A 13761-nucleotide genomic window follows, 5' to 3' on the forward strand; every position below is an offset into this window, starting at 1 on the left:
TTACTGCTGGAACTATTAAAGCATTAATTACTATTAGTTAGCATTTACTGCAGCTAGCAGTCAATTTATTTATAGCTTTTTATATTCTTCCCCTCTAGACTGTAAGCATCTTGAGGGTGCAAGTCCTGTTTTTGTTTCTTTGTGTTATGTGTCACGGTGTCTGGCACTGTAGATTTTTAGGGAATGTTAATTAAAGGAAGGAAGGAATGAAAACTTAATGATTGTAATCCAGCTGTCTTTATATTATTTATGAGGCAATTTAGTAGTATGCATGGAATAATCACTGTGGATTCTTTGTGGTGAACAACAAAAAAATAAGTGAATGAATTTGTAACACTTGAAAATCTAGGTATCCTACATTTAGTCCCCTGTATTAACTAGCTCCCTGAAGTGTCTCTTCTTTCTAACTACAGCTTAGCAGCTTAAAACCATTGTTCACAGAGTATAGGTCTTCTTAATATTTAATCCATGTTGCCCTTCCTTCTACATCTGCTGCATAATCAGTGACCAGAATGTGGTGTATGGGTGGTGGGTTTGTGAAACAAGGGTATATATGATCTGAAGTTGACTGGGCATCAAGTATTCAGCATTGCTGCGTACTGATGTCGGAGGTAGGGTGTGGGGGGCTGATGGCCAGCCCCAACCCACCACGTCCTCTTAGCAGGTTCTTGACTCCGCCACAGGAAAGAATTCAAGAACAGAGTCACAGTAGAAAGTGAGAATGGGTTTAATGTAACAGATAAGCAATACAGGTTTTCACAGAGAAAGTGCGGCCTAGCTCCAAAGACTGAGCAGGGCCTGCACCAAGTTTAATACAAAAGTAAGAAATACACACTTAAAGTTCAGAACAGAGTGCAGGCTGGCTCAAGAGAGCAAGCAGCCGCTTGCTGAAAGTAAGTTTGATGCAAAAGAAAGCATACACACCTCAGCCAGTGAAGTGCAGGTTGGTCCCAGGAAGGTGAGCAACAATCCCGCTTTCTGCTGGGATTTGGCTTTTACAGTTTCACTATGTAATGAATATTCAGCTAAGGGGGTGGCTCCCAGTTATGTAACATAATCATGCACATGCTTAGTTAGTCTCTTCTTGGAGCATGTTCATTGGTCAAATTCTATCACATGCACCAGGCACATTCAGGAATAGTCTGTGCTCTTTAGCACCCCTAGTGGAAGGTCATTCAGCTACCAAGCTTATAAAACTCTTCTCTACTGAGCATGCCCAGCCACTAGATTTGCATAAGCCAGCCCCTTTTGGTCTCATTTTCCCTATGTTAGTGCCCAAAATAGGTCTAACTAGTAACAGTAACCTTCTTCTAGGGGAGGGCCTAGAGGAAGAGCCTGAAACCTTGGGGAATGGCTTGAAACCCAGAGGTGTGTCCTATAACCTGAGCCCAGGGAGACTGAGCACCTCCTATCTCAATAGGCCTCCACTTCCCTTGGCTTGCTACACGTACACTGCCTGTGCTTGATCTTAAGTGATTAAAATTTGCCCATCTCTCAGATGAAGCAGCTTGCTGTGAAACCTGTAATGGTAAGAGAAACATTAGCAGCAGGAACCAGTAAGTGGAGAAACAGGTTATTGCAGGTCACATCAATTTTCTTGAAGCTATAATAAACAGTTGTGAATCTCAGCACATTTTGAACTTTGCTTTGGAGGAGGCTGGCAGAGATCCTGTGGGTGGCTACCATATCTCCCAAGACTTGATAATTCCAATTTCTTTTAGTTAGGTGGTGTAGATTTTGTCTGGGAGCCTTACAGCAGTGAGAGGTCTCAATTATGTAGTTACCTACTTGCTAACAGTCTTTTACGGAGCAAGGGGAAGAGTGAATGAAGCAGTGATAGCAATTGAATAATATATTGAATACTAAAATATTTAAAATATTTATTGGACATTCCTTGTATTGTTAGTCTGTAATTATGTGTTCTTATTAAAATTCTTTTTTCATTAACTAACAATGAAAATATCTAACTTTATTTAGTACTTACTCTGTGCCAGGTACTATACCAAATTCTCTTTATTCTGTCACAATAACCCACAGTCTGGGTTTTATCATCATTAGCTTGAACTCCATAGTGGCATATCTCTCACAAGAGTATAGACAACTAATTTTTATTTAACAGCTATTTGTACATGCAATAAATATTGCATGGAAAAAAAGTGGGCGAGCTCCACTCTATGAGTTTGGAGCAGGGGTTTGTCAGAGCTTGACTTACAATGCTATCTTGATAAGGATACAACCCTAAGCTTTTGACTGATAAAATTTTAAAAAGTTGGATGGGCATTCAGGAAGGGCCTAAGGGAGGGCCAAGAAAGACCTTTGAGGCTTCTCTCCTATACCTCTTCTAAAAATCTTCCCTGAAGAGAGGAAGCCAAGATTGTGGGAGGCATGGTTCAGCCTTACCTTTTCTCATCTAATTTCTGAGTACCCTAAGAAAACAAAATGTGCATAATCTTCTTGAGCTGCTGTGTGAACTTGAGACTGTAGCTGGCCTTTAACATGAACTTTGCCCTCTTCCTAAGAAGTAGATAAATCATACTTTTCAGTGATTTTACTTAGCAGACAGGGAAACGAGTTGCTCTCTCAGTGAAGTAATTAATGACAAAGTTTTGCTTTAAATATGCAAGAAGTTATCAAAATTCATTGAGACTAGTTTAAGATTTTTGTGTTTCTTACAACACATACCTGAAATTAATAACTACAGACATTTAGACATTTTTTGTCTCCCTCCATAAATAATAATTACAGTTTACAAGTATTTAGCATATTTATATATATACATATATAAATAAACATATGGGGGTCTTCAAAAAGGTCATGGAAAGATTCGTATTATCTTTTAATTCCATTTTTCCCATGAACTTCTAAAGGTACTCTCATACATATTTTTTAATATATATAATATAGCATTTCTAGACTTATGTAATAAGCTAGCTAGTTTTAGTTGGAATGTACTGTATATTATCTCTTTGATTATAGAAACCACCTAAAATGTGAAATGAAAAGGGTAATGAAAAGTGTCTTTAAACACATTAAAGATTAAAACAGTGGCTGAGTCCAGTGAGAGGAAGTGATCTTATGAATTAGTGATGAAAGTGCATTTGCAGGTTATTGTCTTACTGGGGTCTGAGTTTTAACAGCTGCTGGTCATTTAAAGTGTAATAGAAACCTGAATAGCCCATAATAATTTGAGTATTCATTCTGTTTATGGATTGTTTCTTAATAGAAACACTGAATAGTGTTGTCTATCTTAAATTACTTCAAAGAGTCATTATAAAAATGAAATAAGATAAGGTAAGTAAATATATTTTGTAAACATGAAAGGTGCTCCTTCTCGCTCTTTGCGTATGCATGTGTAGTATAAAACTATAAAATTATGTGTTAAGTTTATTGAGTAGTAGTTTTAAGAGATAGTCCACATTATGATAATTTCTAAGTATATTGGACTGAGAAAAGCTAAGTTTGTGTTATAAACAGTATCATAAGAGTCTTTAAATTGAATAAGGGGCCAAGTATTTTAGAAGCAGATGTTATATAAGCAATGCAAGCATTAATAGTGTGTTATTTTAATATATTATTTAAGTAGGTACAAGTTCCTTTGCTGGTTACATAGTAGTAACGTATTGTCCTTTTACTTGGTTTTGCTCTGTGTACTTGAAAACAAACTGCACTTCCTTAAAATATTCTAAAATTTAAATATTTAAATTCTAAATTTAAATATTTTATTAATTCTATGGTCCTTTTTGCAGTTAGCTGGAAGGAGGAATGTTTTCCTTTAATCACAGATGATAATACTAGTTTTGAAATTAATCTAATTAATGAATACAAAGAACAAAAATCTTTTTTTGTTTCTAAGCAGAGTACACATATTTTAGATAACTGCTTTTAAATATTGTGTTTGAAACACCACATTTAAAGTATGTAGCCATGTTATATTACTCATTTTAAAAATTATCTTAACAGTAATCACACTTTTAATTATATAAGGGGGAAAATATAAAATAAGTGGAATTTGAGTATCTCATTTATCTTGCACAGTACTGGATACTTTGGTGAGATATAAAGAAATCTCCAAATCCCTGTCCTTGAGGAGCTTATGGAATTAAAAGTGGGATAACAAATGTTTTTTAAATCATCAAAAAACAGTAAAAGCAGTATATGAATAAATGTCAAAGAACATGATAAAATTAGTAAGTGTCCTAGAAGTGAACAGAGTGAAAGTTTTAAATATAAGTTGCCTTAACGTATGCTTACATTTTATGATGTTAGAGGAAATCAATTCATTTTGAAGAAATCAGTAAATATTGTGAACTGTTTACCAGGTTTTTGAATGAAGGACATCTCATCTTAGTTCTGCCTGTCTGTTGTTCTTGTAGAGAATCACCATAAGCCCTGTTGGAGCACAGTGTAATAAGTAAAACATGTTTTATCTTTCTTCTATTTCCAGGCATACTTCCGACAGGGTGTTGCCCTCCAGTACCTTGGACGTCATGCCGATGCCCTGGCAGCCTTTGCATCTGGACTGGCTCAAGACCCCAAGAGTCTCCAGCTTCTGGTGGGGATGGTAGAGGCCGCCATGAAATCTCCCATGAGAGGTAATATGATACAAGTACTTGGTCTGACATTAATTAAAAGTAGAGCATTTCTAGCCTTCCAAGACTTTAGGCTCAGGTACAGAGAATTGCTAAGATGATATATTTTAGAAAAAGGAAGATCAAGAATCACTGTCAGTAACTGACATTAATGAGGTAGAATAGTGTGGTGGAAAGGCCACTGACCTGGAAGTTTATGGACCTAGATTATATTCTTAAATTTTTCATTAACTAATTGTATGACCTTAAGTATACAAATTGGTTTCTCTGGATTTTAGGGTTATTTAAATAATCTCTATTTTTTTTGTAGTTCTGAGATTCTATAATTTTAACTACAACACCTCTAGTAGTAAATAGATTTGCTGGGAAATAATCAAATAAGAGAAGACATTAGATTTTCTTATATTTCATAAAAGGAAATATGTATCTAACTGTGTTTAACATTTTTCAGAGGTGCATGAAAAGGTTATGTTATAAATGTACAAATAAATGTTAAAATAAAAAAATTTAATTTATTCTTTTTTTCTTTTATCAATATACAATGTAGTTGATTTTCATGTCCCTTTACCAAAAGATTATGTTGAATTTAAAGGAGATAGAAACAAATTAGGCACTCATTTACATTTATACTCCCTGTTCTTACTTCTATCTTATAACAAAAGTATTCTGGAAAAACAAGAGAATGGATTGAAAATAGTACTGTGGAAGTTGGAGGAGTTCTAAGGGCCAAAACAGATTGCCTTCATTTTGAAGAACATTGATTTTTGAGGAACAAGCTTTTGGGAAAATTTGAAAGTGTAGAACAGTTGTTATCACTGGAGAGTGATGGAGACACTAAGGCAGATTCATGGCAAATGGTAGATAGCTAATAATGTTTCATATTAATTAGGTTATGTCAAGCAGACCTCTGTTTTTGACTCTGAAATGATATGTTTTTGAATTTTTCATATGGGAGGATGGCCCTAAAATTTTTGATGAAGTACCATTTGACATTTTATCTAGTTTTGAAAATGTTTGCAGCATTAGATAGTTTTAGTATACTGGCTAGTATTGTATTTGGCTCAAAGTACATGCTAAATAAAAGTCTGATGAACTAAATAGCACTTATGTGGTCTCTGGATAATTCATAGCTATAAAAAATATTTTCCTGAAAGTTAGAGATTTCATGTTATAGGAAAAAAAGTGGTAAGAAAACCTCTCTTCATGTGATTGTATAATCCCTACAAAGCTGAGGCTTTGCTGCAGGAATCTAATGGCTTCTCCCACTAGGGAACCTGCTGTTAATAAACTCTGATTTAGAGCAGATGTGCTTTGGCCCTCCAGGGCTTGGGGGCGGGGGTGAGGAAGGTAGGGGGGGCGGGAGGTGGAGAATGGACAAGAACAACAGAAAAATCAACCTGTCTCTCTTTTCCATTTTCCTGCTATTTTCTTCTTCTCTCTCTACACCCCTGTACAAGGAATTTACATGGAACGTTTTTTATTTAGTTCATGAAGATATCACCTCTTTATTCTGAGGTGTTTCTGCTGTTGCCTTAGAATATGGAGTGAGTGTGTTGAGATAAGCAGGCTCCTACTTACAATTTTGCCTTTGAAGCAATTTCTGTAGCTATATGTAAGGAAATCTTCCCTTCACAGTGAGAAATAACTCAGAGCTACTGTCACTATTAGGGTTTTCTATGCCATGTTCTTTCCCATCTTATAGTGAGTGACCTAAGGCCGATCCTGGAGAAAGCTGCTTTTTGCAGGTGCCTGGAGTGCTTCAGTATGTCTTCTCTTCCGTTAGGGCAATTTAACTTATCTAGTTTATTTTTAGCATTGCCGTTACCACTGTATTTTACCACTGTCTCTATTCCAGGTGGGCTTCTCTTATCAACATTTTATAAAGACTGTTGCTTTGCACAGTGTTGTTCTTTGCATCATCCCACATCTTAATGACCTCTCTTTTTGTCATATGGTTGTAATTCACAGAATCTGTCATTTTGCAGCCCATTTTTTACCCACTGTTTATTTTAGTCTACTGTAACTTTCTAAGTTTCTGCCATTATTGAATAGCTGTGTAGTCTGTGTTACTTTACATATAGGTCTGATCTCTTGTGTCAATTGTTTTTGTTTCGTAATTCTTAAATGCAATGGAGAAAACGCCCTAGTACAGGTGCTTCTATAAACAAAGAAAACTATGACCTGCACAGCATTCCTGTGCTTTGATCTTTTTAGAAGGTTCAAGGTTTCATTTTTTTCTTTTTTTTTTGTCTTTTTTTTTTTTTTTACTGACCGGCAACGGGATCGCAACCCTCGGTGTTGCACCCGCACCGCGCTCAGCCAGTGAGCGGGAACTGGTCTCCACATGGGATCCGAACCCTTGGCGGGAGCGCCGCCGCGCTCCCAAGTGGCACACTCTCCAGTGCACCACCGGGCCGGCCCTCATTTTTTCTTAAGGCAGGGCCAATCTACATCAATGTACCCTTGTTCCTGTATAAATACACTATATTTATTGATGTTGAAACTCATTTGATTTTTTATTATTGTTGTCTATATTTCTAACTGAATTAAATCTGTTTTACTTTAATTTCATAGTTTTGCTTGTGCTCACAAACCAGGTATCAGTTAAACCATTTCTACTCTGGATATATTTACATTATTATAAATATATTTTCCTTAAATCATTAATGAAAATATAAAAATAAGTATAAATATAAATTGATACTCTCTTTTATATGATTTCTCAATTTATCCTTTTACTATTTTCCATTTCTTCTTTTTCGATAGTCTTTCAGCAATTTCAATTCATTGTGTCTTATAAATGTTTAAGTAAAATTGGATGTTGTAGCATATTCTGACTGCCAACCAAGGACTTAATAACATAATTAAAAAGTGAAATGGCGTTTACCTTTTGTTATTTCCTCTGAAGACACCAGGGCTGCTCCTTGCTGAGGGTTCTCTTGTGTATATTTTCTCTCCTATCATTAATTCGGTAATGTAAAGGCTGTTACATTTATGGGCTGTCACCTGTTGTGGTTTTTCTGTCAGCTCCAGGGGATTCAGGGAACCTGACCTTATGAAGTGCTGATGGAAAATGGCTGTTTAATGTATAAACATTTCTCTCAGGGTCAAGTTGGCTCGCCTTTTCTTTGCCTAATTGTCCACCCTTGGTGAACTCTTTTCCTTTGATTCTCTTTTAGGTGGTAGTCACTTTCAAAGGGGGTCTGCTTCTAAAATATTATATTAAAAACTTAGGTTCTTTTCCCCAAAAGATTGGAATCTAATTCCAGCACTGCCATTTTCTAGTCCATTGACTGAGCAAGGTTGCTTGCTTTCTCCACACATAGGTCCTTATCTCTAGAGGGAAATTATAATACCCATCTCCTAATGTTGTTTTGAGAGTCAAGCACCAGAATGTAAAGGCAGGCCCCTGTAAGTATCAATATCTTCTCCTCTGTAGTGTGATGCCCTTCTTCTCACAAGGAGTGAAAGTAGCAGCAATATTAATCATGCTTTTGTGTTTACGGCAGGCATATTTTTGTGGATATGGAATGAGCTCTTCACAGTACACAAGGTCCTCTGTATGAGCACTCACTGGAGAAGTTTCTCTTGGGCCTTAGTATGAGAGACATTGCTTCTCTTTCATTCTTATCTCCAGATACTCCCTACTAAAGCTATCTGCAGTTCCTGGAAAATACTGTGGTTTCTTCTAAAATACTGTGGTTTCTTCTAGCCAATTTCTATTAAGATATCACTTCCTCTGGAAGCCTTCCCAGAGCTACCCTCGTAGAGTTACCACCTTTCTCCTTTGGGATTCCATAGCATATTTTACCAATTGTAAGAACTCTGGATTGAAAGTCGTGTCATTGTTTTATATATTACTAAGAAAGAAGAAAACATTAATGATTAAATGATGACATGATCCTTTCTTATCACTTAACTTTTTATTTTCTATATACTGAAAGAGCTCTTTTAGGACTATTTAGATATAGAAGTGACAAACCATTGAGCGGCACCATTGAGTTTAGAGATATTAAATCTGAAATTCAGAGATGTTAATATGTGAATAAATGTGCATCTCATAAGTGATGAAATACAGTATATATCTTAGCTGAGTGTGAAATATATTTTAGCTGAGTGTGATTGTTTATTGTTAGCCTGTACTACATTCCTACAAGCTCTTCAAGTGTTAGGACATGTGACTTTGTTCATCTGAGTTTCGTAAAGCCTTTACATTTAGAAAACACATAACAGTTGATACTCAGTGTTGCAAAGGGCCTTTATATTTATATGGAGTTGGTTTGATATTGGCTATTTCATGTATTATGCATACATTCTAGGAAGAAAAACGTAATAGTGCTGCCAAAACTGTCCCACCTAGCATGATAAAATCACAGAATTAGCCCCTTTTCTAATAGCCTAAGTTCACTTTAGAATAGGAATTAGAATAATAGAGTTGGAAAGAATCTTAGAGATCATGTATACATTAAAAAAATCCTATCTTATCACTTTTATTCAACAGAAGCACATGTACAGCTGTTAACTAGAGCTTCTGATTAGTGGGTGCAGACCAATGAGACATAATTACAGCCCAAAACAGAAATTTGACATTAAATTAAAAAAAAAATTTACATACAGTGAAATGGATATTTTTTGTATATATCTGCACACAGGTATAGATGCACATATATATGTACATAGACACATACATATACCTATATGTGTGTATTTGCACATATGGACATATATGTATGAGTGGTCTTCAAGAAGTTCATGGGATGACTCTTATTATATTTCAATTCCATTTTTTTTCTGAACTTTTTGAAGTACCCTCACATATATACACAAATTTGTACAAACATACATGTATAGATTTGTATAACCATCACCACGGTTACAATCTGTACATTTGACAAAATGAGGAGACTGAGACTATGTGGTTTTGAAATATAGGTCTTTTTATCTGTGGCTCATTGTTTTCTTCATGATTCCACATCAGCTTTTGTCCCTGCAAATATTCTCTGGTCAATTCAAGCTGGCCTGTTTAGCTTTCCCTGACATTCCATGTACCTATCTTCTCTTGTCAGCTTTATTTAGGACATGAAATACCTTTCACTCTCAGAAAAAAAGCAAAGACTTGTCTAAGTCCTCCCCTTTCTTCAGTAAATCAAGTTTTGCTTCCATGAAGCTTTCTGATTGCCCTTGATAGTCACTCCCTTTTCCAAACTCTTATAACATGTGTTGTATATTAGCTTTATATTTATCTTTGCATTATAATTTATCTTTTAATGCGTTTATATTCTCTTTTCTATATACTGCAAGTGGAAATTTGATTTTACTTCTCATCTCTTTAATTTCATTTTTATTCAGTGAAAATTTGCACAATTGAAGATTTCTGTTTCTTTTGAGAACCTTCTAGATATTTGCTTCAGCCCTCTTACTGTGGCAAATTCTCTCTTCTTTCTACTATTGTTGTGTAATTAGAGTCTCAGTTAGATGGCTCTTTTTCTAACTTAGCCATGGTTACTATGGGGAAAAAACATCACCAACTGAAGCATAGTATCTTTGCTGACCATTGCCAATTTTGGGCTGCCAGTGTCTGAACACTCTTCCTGTGTTTTGGGAATTCCCCATCTTATACTTCTGCCTCCTGCCTTCTACTATAAAAGCTGAAAATGTCAGATTCTAATTCTCCATCTTCCTTTGCAGCTGGAACCCCACCTTTGAATTAGGACCTAAAGGTTGAGAGAAGAAAGGATAGCACAGAATTTGTTCTGGTGGTGGTGGGTGGCAATGGCAACAGTGACATCCATTTCCAAGGGAGGCATTCAGTGGTGGTAGGGACAGCATTGCAAGCTGTGGCCTCCTGTATTTAGTTGCAATGGTTATGCTGCTTTCATCAGGCAGCTTTTTGTGGCATGAATTTGACTATGGGTATGGAGGCCTGGTTTTCCATCCTTCCCAGTAGTCACTCAGTGAGTTTCTTTTCTACTTAAAAGCAGCCACGATTGGTTTCTGTTACTAGCAACTAAAAATCTTGCCTGGTATGGTGTCATAGAGTCTGGATTTAGAGCCATGCAGTAGATTCTTGTCTTGGCTCTGTCCCAAGCTGTCTGACTTTGGGTGGATCACTTAAATACTCGGATTCCTTGTTTCTAAAATGAGGTATCTTCAAAGTCTTTTTAGCTCTAAAATTCTATTGTTTTTGTTTCTGCTCATTGGCCAGTGAGATGCTGATGTGATCCATCATTGGTTGCCAAACCCTTCAGTGAGCACCACCAAGATTCTGCTCACAGTATTTTAGTGTGGTATTATTCTTTTCTATTCTAGCACTTCCTGGATTCTTGTGCCCGTATTCAACCTATTGGTTAGCTAATATTCACTGGTACTATGAACTGCTTGCATCTTGACAGGTGTAAAAATGTTCTTTGTTTTCTGTTTAGTGATCTGATTGAAGGGGAAAAATGCTTTAGGCACCAATAGGTTTCAAGATTTCCCTGGAAATGTTGATTCAGTTGAGAGCTCCTTAGTGGAGAGTTGAGATTCTAAGTCATAAATTGTAAAAATTACGTTTTAATGCAGTACTGTTGACTAGGAGTTTCAAGATTTAAAGAGACCAGCCCTTTTATAGTTTTTAACATGTACATAGGTAGAACAACTAACATGAAATAGTTTTTCAGAAAAGCTAACAATAAATATGTTTTAAGTGCCATCTCATATGACTATAGTAAATAGCTCTGCAATTGTCTTTAAAGAAAAAAAAAGGGAGAAGGGGGAGGAGGAGCTTGGAGGTCATCTACAAACTTCATTTCAAAAGGAAAGACTCTCCTGTGGCTTACTGACCCCTAATCTATGTCCTATCCAAATACCACATGAAAATAAAATGAGATTAATGTTAATTTTGTCTTCTATCTTATCTTAGTAAACTCGGATGATTTCTTTATGGTTTTATTTGTGATTGCAAGAAAAACTGATCATTTAAAAAAAATTATTTGTGCACACTGGTGTTGGAAGCAGCAGTGGACATTGGGTTACCAGTGAGAATAGCAGGTATTTTGTTGGAAGAGCTTCCTTTATCGCATCTTCTAGGGAAAAATATGGACAGAGTTTATTAATCAATTACTGTTAAATTTAGGTTTAAGAAACATTTATTGAATGCCAGACATGTTAGGGACTTTCATCTATGAGGCAATGGTGAGTTTTTTATTGAGTGTCCATGCTGTGCCAATTGCTATGGAGTTATAATAAATTATTAAATGGTCCTACAGTGGTCCTCAGGTTTAGCTGGGAAAATGCTTTAAAAATTAACACATGTGGAACAATTCTAAAATATTTAATGGTCAAACTACATAACTGCAAATATGCAGCACAAGTTTGGATACAATGATTAATGTGGGCTGCAGGACCTCTGCATACTGTGCAGTAGTGGTGGGACTTAAAGGATGTGTAATATTTTGAGAGGGCGGCAGGACAGAGGAGGGGAAACATTCAGGGAAAGTGGTGCATCTTGATTAAAGAAAGACCAAAAGAAAGGATGAGTGCAACGTATGCATACAAGTGTGAGGAGAAGGAAAGTACTGGACTGAAGTTAGTCTTACTAGATATATAGGATATGTGGACAGTTAGGTAGGTACTAGATTAGAGATTGATGAGTTTATAGTTGAAATAGGCCGTAAAAAAGGTTTGATAAACATTTGTTTCTACAACATATTAGAAAAGATTGTTTTGTGTATCATCCTATGTTTTCCTGTTTTCTTTTGTTTTTCTTCAGACTCCCTCGAGCCCACTTATCAGCAGCTTCAGAAAATGAAACTGGACAAAAGTCCCTTTGTGGTCGTGTCTGTGGTTGGGCAAGAACTCCTGACGGCTGGCCATCATGGGGCCTCTGTGGTTGTCTTAGAAGCTGCTCTGAAGATTGGCACCTGCAGCCTCAAACTGAGAGGTTCTGTTTTCTCTGCCCTGAGCAGTGCTTACTGGTCTCTTGGAAACACAGAGAAGAGCACTGGATACATGCAGCAGGACTTGGATGTAGCCAAGACCTTAGGTAGATTTATGCTTCTCTCCTTTATTTCAGTGCAGAAAGTAAATAAACAAAATTGATTAACCTGATATGAATGGGAGTAACATATGCAATGAAAAGTGAGTGTGTCTCCAGAACATTCTCTGTTTTAGAGTACTCTGCTTTTCATATAACAAGGCATCATGTCTCCCAAAAGACCAAGAGATGTGGATTTATATACTCATTGCCCTCCTCAGAAATTTGTGTTCACAAATGTAATAAACCAAATGATAGTTTTGGTGGGTGAATCTTTCCTCTTAATTTTAATTTTTGCTTCTATTAGAATGCATCATCATTTTGTTGGAGGAAATATTATAGTGCAGTGGGTAAGAGTGTGTACTTTGGAGCCAGATTACTGGGTTTAGAATCCTGGCTCTGCCACTTACTAGCTATGTGACTTCAGGCAAGTTTCCTAAACTCTATATGCTCAGTTTCCTCATTTGCAAAATGAGTATGGCTTATAATTATGATTGTCATTACAGTGATTATCCAAGGACTTACAGTATTGCAGTAAGAGAAAGGATATGGTGAATCTACTTCAAAATACATCTAAAGAAGCAATATATTATAGTAGGTGTGGAGTCAAATTACTGAACCAATAAGCTAATGGCTGTTCAGAGTCCAAGGTCATTAGCAGAGCAATGAGGAGACTCAAATAGCAGCTGGTTCATGTCAAGGTCTTTAACCTCTCATTTCCAGGACACCTAAATCCCCGACTGCAGTTGTATGTTATAACAATAATAACAGTTGTCCAGAGATTTAAGTTCCAGGACCATAACTCCCAACATAGGGTCTTGTGGAAGAAGCAAATGCTTTTTTAAAAGAAGGTAAGTGAAATATTAGTTAGTAAATCTTTGGTTCTTAAATTAAGGTGACTATTATGTATTATAAAAAATGCTATAACTTAGAGACATTTTATCTTTTTTTTTTTTAAATCCAATTCAGGTGACCAGACAGGAGAATGCCGAGCTCACGGGAATCTGGGCTCCGCATTCTTCTCCAAAGGAAATTACCGGGAGGCTCTCACTAACCACAGGCATCAATTGGTGCTTGCTATGAAACTCAAGGATCGAGAGGTAGGAAGTTTATCTGCAGACTAAAAACATTTTTGGAAACATGGAGTCTTTTTTTCTG

General features: G+C 36.3%; 1 protein-coding gene across 1 annotated transcript in view; it reads left to right on the forward strand.

The window, feature by feature from the left end:
• Positions 1–602: 602 nt before the first annotated feature.
• Positions 603–13761, forward strand: part of LOC103595991 (tetratricopeptide repeat protein 28-like) — a 152334-nt gene continuing 139175 nt past the window's right edge. The window contains exons 1-5 of the mRNA XM_008579539.1: positions 603–611; positions 1499–1528; positions 4445–4592; positions 12340–12612; positions 13573–13703. Coding sequence (XP_008577761.1) covers positions 603–611; positions 1499–1528; positions 4445–4592; positions 12340–12612; positions 13573–13703 — 591 coding nt within the window. The remainder of the gene's footprint in view (positions 612–1498; positions 1529–4444; positions 4593–12339; positions 12613–13572; positions 13704–13761) is intronic.

Source organism: Galeopterus variegatus, unplaced genomic scaffold, assembly GCF_000696425.1.
Source record: "Galeopterus variegatus unplaced genomic scaffold, G_variegatus-3.0.2 Scaffold1909, whole genome shotgun sequence".
In the NCBI taxonomy this organism is placed as follows: Eukaryota; Metazoa; Chordata; class Mammalia; order Dermoptera; family Cynocephalidae; genus Galeopterus; species Galeopterus variegatus.